The 13,771-nt window shown below is 35.8% G+C and overlaps 1 protein-coding gene across 1 annotated transcript in view; it reads left to right on the forward strand.

Moving 5' to 3' along the window:
- GPSM2 (G protein signaling modulator 2) overlaps window positions 1–13,771 on the forward strand; it is a 65,808-nt gene that overhangs the window by 12,937 nt on the left and 39,100 nt on the right. The window contains exons 2-7 of the mRNA XM_068540421.1: window positions 1,256–1,558; window positions 10,244–10,465; window positions 10,844–10,979; window positions 11,336–11,478; window positions 12,011–12,134; window positions 12,248–12,363. Of these exons, the coding sequence (XP_068396522.1) occupies window positions 1,503–1,558; window positions 10,244–10,465; window positions 10,844–10,979; window positions 11,336–11,478; window positions 12,011–12,134; window positions 12,248–12,363 (797 nt within the window). The 5' untranslated portion in view covers window positions 1,256–1,502. The remainder of the gene's footprint in view (window positions 1–1,255; window positions 1,559–10,243; window positions 10,466–10,843; window positions 10,980–11,335; window positions 11,479–12,010; window positions 12,135–12,247; window positions 12,364–13,771) is intronic.

A 13,771-nucleotide genomic window follows, 5' to 3' on the forward strand; every position in this document is an offset into this window, starting at 1 on the left:
TGTGGTATATCTGGATATTGATTCATTTTTATTTGTCTGGCTTAGGACTTAGTATGCTTCTTCAATCTGCTAATTAATGTCTGTCTTTGATTCTGAAAAATTCTCAGTGTTTATCACTGAAGATTCTGCCTTTTTCTGTTTTTCTTTTTGGTGCTCTAATTAGACCTCTGTTAGAGCCTTTCGTTTTTGTCTTCCTTTTCTCTGAAATGCTCTTTAGTATCTTTCATCTCTATCTATTTGTGTATGTCTGGGTAAACTCTTCAGATATTCTTCCAGTTCACTCATTCTGTCTTTAGTTTATCTGCTGTCCTGTTTAACCAGTAATTTGAGTTATTAGTTTCAATGTACATAGCAAAACTTTTAATAGTAGCAAAAAAAAATCTGAAAAACTACAAGCCAAATGCCCATCAACAGCAGAATGAAAAATACATTTGGTATACAATGGAATGTGATACAGCAATAAAACATGCAGATTGTAGCTATGTACGACAACAAGTGAGGTGAATCTCAGAAACATAATGTTGAACAAAACCATACAAAACTAAACAATATATAATTTAAACCTATACAGACAGTTGTGGCAAAGTTATAAAGAGAAGCAAGGAAATAATGAACACAATTCAGTTTAGAGATCACCTTAGATGGGTTAGGTTGCAGCACCTGGGGGACTTCAAAGGCAGTGCTAATGTTCTTTATCTTAAAGTGGGTGCTATTGTGTCATTCTACCATACACATATTTCCTAAATTTCTTTTGTACTTGCTCAGTGAAAACATTTAAAAATCCTTAAAGATTTTAAATAGGATGTGCATTGAGAACAAATGAATATAAGTGTAATATAATTATCAGCACAAACATCTTCTTTGAAGAAATATGTTTACAGAGTTTAGGATTGACTTGTTCAAATGAATTATTGAAATTTCATTTTACTTAATAGCAGTTTTTTAAATCTTAAAATATCATAATTTTAAGATACTAATATACATATTCTTCTATGTTTGTAATAGAAAATATTACATAAAATTATTTATTTCAAACCAATTTAAAAAATTAAAGTACAGGTCTCAAATAAGTATCATATACTCACATCCTTATTTATAAGCCCTCTGACAATTAAGCCCTCTGCTGTTTTTCTCCCGTAATTGACATGACAGCAGTCTGTGAAGTTACCTGTGTGATTATATACAGCTTGGAAGTACTTTAGCTTATTCTTTGAAAATAAGACTTCAAGCAAAACATCTTGTATTCCTTTTGCAGAAATGTTGCTGAAGTGCTGCTGAAAGGGCCAGAGACGCAAGGATTTGGGACACATTTTGAACCTTTAAGCTGTCTGACATTGACCTCCTTTCATTATTAATAAAGAAGAAGCAGGAGCTTAGGATGTATTAACACCAACTCATTAATATACTAACCGGACAATGTTCTGCAACAACTCTACATTGTAGAACTGGATTGGCACAAAATAAAATAATTTCTTATTATACCCAGCTTATAATATGACTCGATGGAGGAAAATCTGATAAGCATGAGGGAAGACCATTCTTTTCATGTTCGTTACAGGTAAGACTACTGCTTTCTTAGTGGGTAATTTTTAATACTTATTTAAACGTGTATTTAACTCTGATCATTTCAGATTTAAATTTGAAAGTACTAAAAATATACTAGCCATAGTTAGAATCTACTTTAAGCAGTGTTTTCTTTTTGTTGTGGTTGTTACAAGTTTTTATATTCTTTCTATAGGAAAATGGTAGTAGAGACCAATTATTTACTATAGTTTGTTTATTAATGTTCTGTGGAAGAGTTTATGAATAGTTACTTTAAATTTCGTTACTCTTTATATAATGCAAATATAAAAATGAAAGATATTTCTGAATCTCTGAGGGCAGAGGATGGATTTTGTAGTGTGGTTGGCTGAATGACCTAATTTTTCTGTTAAAATTTTTAGTGATCTTCTATAAATGAGCTTTTAAAAAATGGGTATTAATGTTGGAATGGGTGGGTACTTTCTAAACATGATAAACTAATAGTTTAATATTTAGTGGTAAAACTGGGGGCTTCCCTGGTGGCGCAGTGGTTAAGAATCCACCTGCCAATGCAGGGGACATGGATTCAAGCCCTGGTCCGGGAAGATCCCACCTGCCGCGGAGCAACTAAACCCGTGCACCACACCCACTGAGCCTGTGCACCACAACCACTGAAGCCTGCATACCTAGAGCCCGTGCTCCACAACAAGAGAAGCCACCGCAGTGAGAAGCCCATGCACTGCAACGAAGAGTAGCCCCCGCTCGCCGCAACTAGAGAAAGCCCGTGAGCAACAACGAAGACCCAACACGGCCAAAAAAAAAAAATTTAGTGGTAAAATATTAATGACATTTCTGATACATTTAGGAAGAAAGCAAAAATATCTGCATCATCATTATTTAACATTTATTTTGGAAGTTCTGGTCATTGTACTAAACTAAAATAAAGACAAACAAATATTAGAATGGAAGACAGTTATTAGTAAGGTGATTAGATATTAATAGATTCCTTATCAAAACTGTTATAAGTTATTGGATAATATTTTTAAAACATCAGAACTTATGGCTTTGAATTGTATTCAAATCCCTAATGAGTGAAGATGTTTGATACCAAATTTTGGATGTCTTAACACATGCATAGGAAATAGTGAGGAGATTTACTGTCCTTTGCTTTGGAGCAGATGGTCCATGTTAGGGCATGGTGCCAAGGAAGTTTATATAGCTAAGCTGAGAGCATTTCTATTAAAAATTTAAAAGTTTCAAATAAAAGAAAATGGAAGACATTCACCATAATTAAAATGAGCTTTTAATAGAAATGCTCTCGCTCTACCCTCTGGGGCATAGTTCCAGGAACCTCTGTATCCAGTGTGAAGTCTTGCCAGTTTTACCTCCTAAATGTTGCTCAGATTTATCCATCCATCTAGATCCTCCCCACCACTGCTACAGTTCAGTGTAGCAGTGAACTAAATCGTCTTCCCTCCAGACTCCCCTGCATTCTCCATTCTCTCCACTTGGAATCTGTCTTTTAAATTTGCCTCTAGAGGGCTCTGTCTAAAAACACAGAGTTAACCATGCAACCTGTGCTTTAATCCCTTTGGTGGCTGCTAGTCACCTGTAGGGCAGAGCCACACTTAATATAGCACACAAGAGCTTCCAGTGCCGGGCCTCTACCTATTCCTTCACCCTCACTTCCTTCCAGTCCTCACCTTGCACTTTGAGCTCTGGCTCCCTGTGCATGACTCAGTGCCTTTGCTCATGCTACACCCTATGACTTGAATGCCCTTCCCACTTTCTTGGTTTAGCTAATTCTACTCAATATCTAAGATTCAGTTCAGAAATATTCTCCTCTTGGAAACCATTTCTCAACTCCATAGTTTGGCTATATGCCCTCTCTGTGCTCACATATCGTATGCATATCTCTTTCTTAGCACCAACTGTATTAAAATTCAGTGTATCTGTTTATATGTTTGTCTCCTCCTCCCTGCCACTCCCTTCTTTTCTTTTTTTTTTTTTTAATTTTTATTTTTTGGCTGCACCGTGTGCCATGTGAGATCTCAGTTCCCCTGACCATGGATAGAACCCACCCCCCCTGCAGTGGAAGTGCAGAGTTTTAATCACTGGACCACCAGGGAAGTCCCCGCCACTCCCTTCTTTGACCATTTAGCTCCCTTGGGGCAGCCATGATGCCTAGCCTGTGGTCTGGCTTGTAGTCCACATTTGATGGAATTGTCCATTGAACTTCACTGGACATAACCATCAGATGAACCTGGTAAGGTGTTTATCTGTCTTGCTAAACGTTTTCAAGAGTGGTTTTCTTCTTACTACTGTAACAATAATAGATAAGCAGGAGCGGATTGTACCTCTGCCTATAAGAAGGTCTTAGATTCATCCTTTTTTCATGGTATAGCATAGGTCAAACGTGGTTATACATTGATATAGGACTTCACCAAAAGAAATTTAAAACTCAACTGTTTGTAGTAAGACTATACCAAACAAATCTCTGGTTTCATCAGTGCTGTAAGATCAGCATTCTATACACTGACTGGATTATTGTATAACTGCAGGTAATAGTTTGTATCCCTTGTGTTAGGAGTTACGGCCCAATATAGGTTATTTTTTTACTCTGGAAAACACTTAGCATGTAAAGTTTTATCCATCTGGTTCTTTCATTGAGGAGGTCCTCATCTATCTCTGGAGGAGCTTCTGTGGCACAATAAGTTTGTAATTTTGAAGTGGAATAATTCTTCAGACACTAAGAAACCTCCTGAGAGATATCAGAATGCTTTATGAAATAGTTTACAACTTACTTGTGGAGGCAGAGAGAAATGGAAACTGATAGTAAAATGGGATTTGTTTCTGAACTTTTAAAAAGCGTGCAATTGATTTTAAATAACTATCGTTAAATTTTTTAGGAATGATAATAGTACTGTGATTATATATTTTTTAAAATTTATTTATTATTTATTTTTTGGCTGCGTTGGGTCCTCGTTGCTGTGCGCAGGCTTTCTGTAGTTGTGGCGAGCGGGAGCTACTCTTCGTTGCGGTGCGCAGGCTTCTCATTGCAGTGGCTTCTTGTTGCTGGAGCACGGGCTCTAGACGCACGGGCTTCAGTAGTTGTGGGACGCGGGCTCAGTAGTTTTGGCTCGCGGGCTCTAGAGCGCAGGCTCAGTAGTTGTGGCACATGGGCTTAGTTTCTCCGTAGCATGTGGAATCTTCCCAGACCAGAGATCGGACCCATGTCCCCTGCATTGGCAAGCGGATTCTTAACCACTGTGCCACCAGGGAAGTCCTGATTATATTTTTTGAAAATGGCTCCTTATCTTTTAGAGTTACATACTAAAATATTTACTAATGAAATTATATGCATTCTGGAATATACTTCAAAAGAATCTGAAGTTGTAGAGTGAGGGTGGAAGTAAAGATGAAATATATATTGATAATGTATCATATGTTGGTAATTGTTGATGTAGAAGGATGGATGTATCAGGTTCATCATACTAGTTTGTCTGGTTTTATATTTCTTTGAGAAATGTCCTTGTTCATACTTGTTACTGTGAATAACAAACATTTCAGTACTTTAATGTAAAAATTAGGTTATCGCACATAAGTTGTAAAGGAATACAGTTTTGGTGTTGAATTCTTAAATTTTGACAGATAAATATAGTTGTTAATATTCTTTCTGAAGAATAGTTTGAGGTAATGTGGAGTGGTGGAAAGAACACTGGATTTGGAGGCAAAGACAGGATTTCACTTCTCAGATTTGTCATCGTATGATCTTAAGCAGGTCACTGAGCATCAGTTTCTGCTTCTGTAATAATACCCATCTCAGAGCATCATTTTGATAATTAAATTTGATATAATACATAGTAGAATCACTTTAAAACTAAGTTACCCATCAAAATTTAAATTTAAATCAAGATGGTTTTGCACTTTCCCTTTAAAAAGTAAACTGGAATAATTAGATATATGTGGTAAATTGGATGGATGAAAATTGTTTATGGGGGCTAGGACTGGTAATGGAAAAGATCCACGCCCAAGTAGAACACAGAGAAGGTGGAGCTAAGGGCTGTAATGAGAGAGTGGACTGCCACAGAAGACAGCACAATGGAGAAGGTGCAGGGCACTCTTGCTTTGATCTTAAGTCCTGAATCCCATCATTTATTCTTAATTAGTATGTAAGCCCTTAGAAGGGAGAGTCAGATTTGGACAAAATTGGTTATTAAATTTTTTAAAATGTTGTAGCGTCAAGATTTTAATCCTCTTTTGCTTTAATTGATATACTATAAACACAAGAAACCAAAAATAAGGCGGTAAAAAAAAAACGAGTTGTAGAAGAAAAGTAAAAAATAATAAAATACAAAAATTAAAATAAATTGAAATGATATGTTTGTGCAGAAGATGAGGAATTAAAGCTATAATGTTCAATCTGTTAACAAAAATGAAAACATTTCAGTCAAGGATAGTAATACTGTCTTTATAGTTATTAGAAATGTACTTTTTTGATTATGTAATTAAATAGGCCATTAGGAAGACTAAAAGAAACTTTGTATGTGGGATGTATTTTAATGGAGAGCTATTTTCCTGGCTTGTCTTCTACTCTGGGTATGTTCTTTGTTTTCAACCCAACTGGTAAACAAATGAAGTAATTCTATTCTATCATAGAGACAGAGAGGATATGAAATTACATTGTCTGTTACTATTTCACGATCTTCTAAAAAATTTATAAACCAACCTGCGTTGGCTGTTTTGCAATTAGGTATATTTGAGGTGTTGGAGATTTTGCCAGAATGTTGACTTATTTTCCAATAAAATATACCAGAGCCATAATATATGTCAAAATAAACTCTAATAAGCTAGAGAGTTTTGAGCTTTATTTTGGGCATTCGTTACTGAAATGACTTTTCTAAGGTAGGTGCTCCTGTAGCGCAGTCTCACCTCATGCACTTTAAGGACAGCTGTGTAGCCAGCAGGGTTCCAGGTGGCTATCGCTGTTTCCAGTGAGAATTATGTAAAATACCTTTTTAAAAATTTGTAGCTCTTATGATACCATTCAGCCTTATAGCTAACTTTTGTTAGATTCAACAGCATTTGGATTGATGGTTCCACTGTAATGTTGTATAAGTTTAAGTCCAGAAGGTCAAATATTTGTGGTGAAGATATTTATTTGAAGAAAATGCTTCTCTGTTTTATATGGATATACTGTTATTAACTTCCAGTTTTTACATATGAATAGTGCTGACAAAAAATTAATCAATAGTCAATCTTAGAAAGAAAGGGAAAATTTTATTTGTGCCAACCTGACTGAGGATTATAACCTGGGAGAAAGTCTTTCAGAAAGCTTTAAGGACTGTTCTGTCTTTGAGAGGTCAGTGCACAGTCATAAAAGTCTTTGAGACAAAGGGTTTTACATCAAAGTAACATGTTGACAGTTTACATAGTCCAGCAAGGTGAGTAGTGGATTATTGTGACCCTTACAGGATTGAGAAAGGAATGTTGTGTCTTTACTGAGTTACCTGCTGGCTCCAGGAGGAATTGCTTTTTTTTATTTTACTTTTTGGCAAGTAGGCATTCCTGTGTCTTCTAAGGGGATCTAGTTAATGTATAATGCAGGTGCACAATGCACACTAAAGGGGAGAGGGTAGTGGCTCAAATGGCAAAGAAAATTTTATGTTAATTTTTTTTGTCCTGCCTTAAAAATAATTTTGTTTCATCAATAGCCTTATCTCTAATTTCCTGGCCAGCAACCTAATCGTCCTGAACTGATGGTTCTGGTGTGACTATTTCTCTACCTCTCCCTCGGTGAAATCATGTGCCATCATTAGTATTCCATTGTATGGTGGCATGTAATTTTTTTTAAACAATACTCTAGTGATGGGCATTTAAATTGTTGGTAGTTTTTTGCTGCTGTGACCATCCTTTTACATATATCCTTTTGAATTTGTGTATGTGTAGCTTTAAGATAAATTCCTAGCAGTGAAATTGCTCAATATATAATTTTTTTCCATAATTGGTATCATGCTTAAATTAAAATTTGTTAATAGGAAAAAAACAATGTATTTTATATGTAAAAATATCTTTTCCAATTTTTTTCCCTATGATAATTCTTAGAAGTTCAGTGGTTTTAGTAGACAAATAAAGACAAGTAGTTCAGGTACTTCATCTAGCAAAAATAAAACCACATTTTTACATATTAATCTTTTGCTGACTCATTTCTCTTCACACATGCAATACACCAGGAACCTCATAAAACCTTAAACAAAAAACATCTTTTTTTTTAACTCTTTCATCTTCAAAAATACAGTTCCAAAGGGCAGTTCTCGCTTGTGAAAGACAAAAATAGGCTTTTTTAATTTGAAATGACCTATAAAGAAAAATAAATACAGCAATTTAAGGTTTCCAGTAAACTGATTTATATTTCCACATGCTTTAGCTCTCCCCCCACCCCCACCCCCTAGTCTAATGTTGAAGCAAAATGTTAAAAAGAGGTTAACTTGCATTATTTTACCTTGAGCCATAAAGTGAGGGTAAAGTCACTAGTCTAACTGTGAACAAACAGTAGCCTTTGGCTAAATTACCTGAATTATTAAAAAAAGATACCTGGATGTAAAACTTAAAAATTACCTGTCAGAGATGACTACTTTCATCTGCTTATTCTGAGCCAGAAGTCTGCTTTGAACCTTTGTTAATTGGCTCTGTTAATCTTAGTCCAGACTTCTCATTTAGCTTCACCTGGTTCATTTTCCACTTTTACAATTCCATTTTAACTTATGATTCTAAGGAAACTTGAAGTTTTATAGACTAAAAGACAGCACCTGAAGAAACATATTAATTGACCTGCTACTAAAACTACAAAGTGTAATCATATTTGAATGAGTTTAGGGTGAGTGGTGGTTTAATTCATATTTCCTGTTAAAGCAGTGATACTCAATCCTGCCTTGTACATTGGAATTACTTGGGGGCTTTTAAACAATACTGGGGACAGACCTCACGGCCAAGGGAGCGGGACCCAGCGTTGAGTTTTTAAAAATGCTCCACGTGAGCTCTGCTGTTGTGCAGCCAGGATCAAGAACCACCATTATGGTAGAGTTGCTCAAAGCTAATTGTAGTAAGGAATAATTTAGTGCTGCTCCAAAAATTAAAATGCCTGATGAGCTAAATCAGAGTCTTCCAAAGGATGGTGTTATACCACTGGTGGAACATAAGGTAATTTTACTCGCTTTTTTATTTTAATACTTCCATATTTGTTTTGAGGTGCATTAGAAAATGAACGTAAGTATCACATCAAATTCACAGTTTCGTAGATACTGCTTTGGGTGAAACGAGATTTTTTTTTTTAACAGCATGTGCCAATTTAAAGGAATTTGCCAAATTTTAGAAACACATTTAAGTGAATGATTATGTAGTACATAGACATGGCAGAAATCATGAAAATGGTGAAGAAACACAATGGCGACTTTGGTGGAGGGCACCTACTAAAGGTTAGGATTAGAATCGGAAGTAATGGTGCTTTTTCTCCTAGATATATTTATAGTAACTTAATTTTTCTGGCTTTTAAAATTCAATGACAGACTTTGAGAATTAGAATTTCTGCAAATCTTTAAATCATTGCTTCCTAACGTGAAGTTTCTTAACACTTAGTTCTTTCATAGAAGTGTACCTTGTGCATCAAGATATTTTGCTCCTCTATTTTTCTAAGGTATAGGTGATCCTGGGGTGATAAGATGGGGAAGGGGGCGGGTGTGTGTGTGCTCGTGCACGTGCATGGACACGAGTATGAGATAGGGATGTGTGGTAGGAGGGGTTGATGGACAGGTTGAGTAGCTCACCTGCATACCTGGATAGAGAAGAGTATTAGTTATAGGACTTCACCTCCCACAGGCACCCCTGTTCTCCCCAAACTCTCAGAAAGTCTGTAAGTCTGCCACAGTTTGGAACAGTTTAGGAAAAACTACTAGGTTCTCTCATTGGTAAAGTAGGTTGCTCTGGGTGAGCCAAGTAAAATGAGCTCTGTCGATGAAAAAATTAATCAGTGGATCTAAGAAAGAAATGGAAAATTTTATTCAAGCCAAATTGAAGATTATAACCCGGGAACACCTCTCAGAAAACTCCGAGAATTGTTCTACCTGTTTGAGTTATGTAAGTTTTTGAGACAGAGGGCTGTACGTTAGATGACGTATTATTGACATTTTACACAATCCAGATTTACACGTACAAAGCAAGTAATGGGTCAACGAAGCAAGTAGTGGGTCATGGAGTCATCGTGGCCCCTTAAAGATTAAGAAGGAAGGTTATCTCCTAAGGAGTTGTGACCCTTGATGAGATTAAGAAGGAACGTGGTCTCCTAAAGATGTCTGGTTAATGCAGATGTGCAATACACAATAAAGGGGGAGGAAGGAGGCCAAATGGTCAAAGAAAAATTTTATGTTTAAATTTTTCTTATCTTGCCATAAAACACGAATTTTATTTCATCAGCTCCATATAGAGGTCTTTAGCTATCATATAAAAAAGACCTGTAGCTGAGAGACGTTTGAATAGGCAAATAAGCTTTTGCTATAAATAATAGTTTACTCTTTTATCAATAATGTATATATACTTCAATTATAGAGGCTGCTGTTGTAAGCAAGAGTAGCCACAGTCCGCATTTAAATTATATTACTGGAAGTTAAAACACTGTGGTGCATTTGTAATGTAATCTTGTAAATGTCTGTCCTATATAATTTTATAGAATGGAAGCTTCTTGCCTAGAACTGGCGTTGGAAGGGGAGCGTCTGTGTAAATCAGGAGACTGCCGTGCTGGTGTGTCCTTCTTTGAAGCTGCAGTTCAAGTTGGAACTGAAGACCTAAAAACACTTAGCGCTATTTACAGCCAGCTGGGCAATGCTTATTTCTATTTGCATGATTATGCCAAAGCATTAGAATACCATCATCATGATTTAACTCTTGCAAGGTAATTAATTTAAGCTGAATTCTCCCTAAATTAACTGTCACTTTAAAACACATTTTCATTCAATTAAAAAACTAACAATACAGTACATTTAGTGAGTCCTAATTTATTAGCATTGAATTTTAAAACTAATCTTTAGGCTGAACACAATTTAATTAAGTGAATAGTAGTGAAATGATGCTAGAGTTTAATTAAATGAATGAAAATTAATTAAATTTAAATACAGAAATGTAAGTTTAAGATTTTTATTTAAAGTAGGTTTCAAGGCTAATGGGTCTTTCTTACCTTAAGCATGTCAACTGTTCTCTAGGGAAAACTGTATTCTGGCTGCTTTATATTTTAACACACCATTTGCTTTTTTTCTTTTTTTTTTCACCCCAGGACTATTGGAGACCAACTGGGGGAAGCTAAAGCTAGTGGTAATCTGGGAAACACCTTAAAGGTTCTTGGGAATTTTGATGAAGCTATAGTTTGTTGTCAGCGACACCTAGATATTTCCAGAGAGCTTAACGACAAGGTAATAAGGAAACATTAGATGGTAGGCCAAATGTTTTCATTGAAATTGCTTTGTGTTTTAATCCTACTTAATTATACTGTAGTTTATCTAAAAGTTAATACAAAAAAAAAAGTATTTGTAGAAAAGTGGAAGAAAAAGAGAGACATAATGAAAAATTTTTAATAGATGAGAAAAAAGAAATAACGAGAGGTCCTTCTTTCATAAGTAGTCATGTGTTTGGTTCTGTACGGATGGCTAATGTAAACATTTCTTTCTCTTGACCGTAATATCAAAGATATTATGAATAAATATATGTGATAGCATTATAATACCTGGCCTCTGATTTCCAGTTGTAAACTGCTGTTATCTTCATCTAGGTGGGAGAAGCAAGAGCACTTTACAACCTTGGAAATGTGTATCACGCCAAAGGGAAAAGTTTTGGGTGCCCTGGTCCTCAGGACGTAGGAGAATTTCCAGAAGAAGTAAGAAACGCTCTGCAGGCGGCCGTGGATTATTATGAGTGAGTAGCATCAGCAGTCATGTGGCCCACCCAAGCCAGTAGTTAAGTTTTTAAGTTTGGCAAAGGTTTTAAAATCATAGACTAGTAAGTAAAATAAACCATCAGATCATTGCGAAAATGTTATAGTGTTGTATTAGAAGTAATCCCCTCCCTCCCCAGGAAAACTTTCATTTAAACTGCAGACCAGTGCCACTTAGTGGCACAAACAAGAAGCATCAATAGTTAGTCTAAGTTATTAGGAGTAAACTTAGTCTTTTATCAATAGAATTTCATAGAACTTTTTAGCTATAGGGGTTCTAAGATTAACTCTGTCCTGGACTCTGGGCAGAAACCTATGTGAATGGTTGAGTAAAATGTTCCCAGTTATTTCCTATAATCACCCTCCAGCATAGCTATGTCTTTTAAATGTGGCACATTATGGTTGTAAGCTTATTTAAATATTTTTTTCCTGATAAAGAGTTTAGATTTGTAAATAAAGTCAATAAATGTTTTTCTCAAACTCATTTTTTCACAACTTTTTATTATCACTTAGGGAAAACCTATCACTAGTGACTGCTTTGGGCGACCGAGCAGCCCAAGGACGTGCCTTTGGCAATCTTGGAAACACGCATTACCTCCTTGGCAACTTCAGGGATGCAGTTATAGCTCATGAGCAGGTATGATGCCAGGCTTTGGAGCCAGGTCGTTTTCTCCATCAGTGTTTTGAACAGTGATTAGATTATTCTTTAGTTTTATTATAGTTACATCTAATTAAAATTTTCTGTTTCAGCGTCTCCTTATTGCAAAAGAATTTGGAGATAAAGCAGCTGAAAGAAGAGCATATAGCAACCTTGGAAATGCGTATATATTTCTTGGTGAATTTGAAACTGCCTCTGAATACTATAGGTTAGTCTAATATTTCTGTAGATAAATGTAAAATGGGTAGTTATGCAATCCAAAGAATCATAGGCTTTGGGTTTAAAACTTTTTTGCTGCATACAAGCAGCAGAACCTTGGGCTTTCTAAGTCTCAGTCTTCTCATCTGTAATGGAAGATATCAATACTTGGCTTTTGGAATTGTTATGAGGATTGAATGAAAGAATATATTAAGCACTTATTTAGCACAGTACCTGGCACACGGCGCTCAATACATATTATTGTACCTAATATTTAATAGCAGCAGTATGGCCCCTTTATATTTTTTTTAGCTTTTATCTTTAAAACATTATTTTTAATGAGATTCTAAACATTTAAAATCCTTTAAACCTGTTCAGCATGTATGGTGTGTATAGTTATATGCTCCCACACCACCACCACCAGTTACGGGTTTGCAGAGAGGCCACAAGAAAGCTTGGTAACAAATAGATGCCCTAGTTTCCTCCAGTGATCACTGAATTTCCCGCCGTCATCCTACCATCTTATCGAGCAGTTATCCTCCCACCCTCTCTGCCCAGCTTTGATCCTCACTGTAAGCTGAGGCCCCGTTCACTTACTCGAGGAGTTAGTACTCCCAGCTTCTTCTGTGGCAGGGTCTCTTTAATCTATCTGTAGACTTGAAGCATACATGATAGCAAAGTTTAAACTGCTTCATATTGCCTGCCCTGTGCTTTCTAGATTGTTCAGAGTTTTCTCTAATTAGTGGGAACTGAAGGCCCGTACAGACCTTAGGCAGAAGCCAGTTTGACAGAACCAAAGACACAGTCTTGATTGATTTATATTTTATTGTTGAAAAATCCGTGAGAGTGTTCTGGAAAGTTTATCATCTAAAAAAAAAGGTAAAATTGCTTTAGGTCCATCTAAAAAACTAGAATGTCATCCCATCCTCCTTTAAACTTCAACTAATGGTTGATATTTGTTGGTTGACTAGCTATGACTAGTTAGATGTGAAATATCCTTCCAAATAAAGTACATCACTATACAAGGAGCATATGTTTTAATTTTAAATACAAAAGTTTCTTATATTTTAAATCCAAAACACATAGAAAAGTCTTAATAAATGATGTACTTGTATTAAATACTGAAAAGTTCTGTAATAAAGTGGATGGTGGCTGTCTGACTAAAGAAGCATGAGTATAAAGTAATGAAATTTACCCCTGCCCCACACACCCACAAACAGGTAGAACTCAGAACTTTACACATATTCCAAAAATATTGATTAAAAATATTTTGGAACTCTTCTTTGGAATTGTTTTCAGGGCCACACAAGAAAACTCTCTTAACATTATAGATCCATAATAGAAAGGACAGAAAGCAGTAGTTTGGTAAACCTACTTTAGTAATTGAGTTTGGTTTCAGAAAGACTTCCAACCATTTA

Source organism: Eschrichtius robustus, chromosome 3 (genome assembly GCF_028021215.1).
Source record: "Eschrichtius robustus isolate mEscRob2 chromosome 3, mEscRob2.pri, whole genome shotgun sequence".
Taxonomy (NCBI): domain Eukaryota; kingdom Metazoa; phylum Chordata; class Mammalia; order Artiodactyla; family Eschrichtiidae; genus Eschrichtius; species Eschrichtius robustus.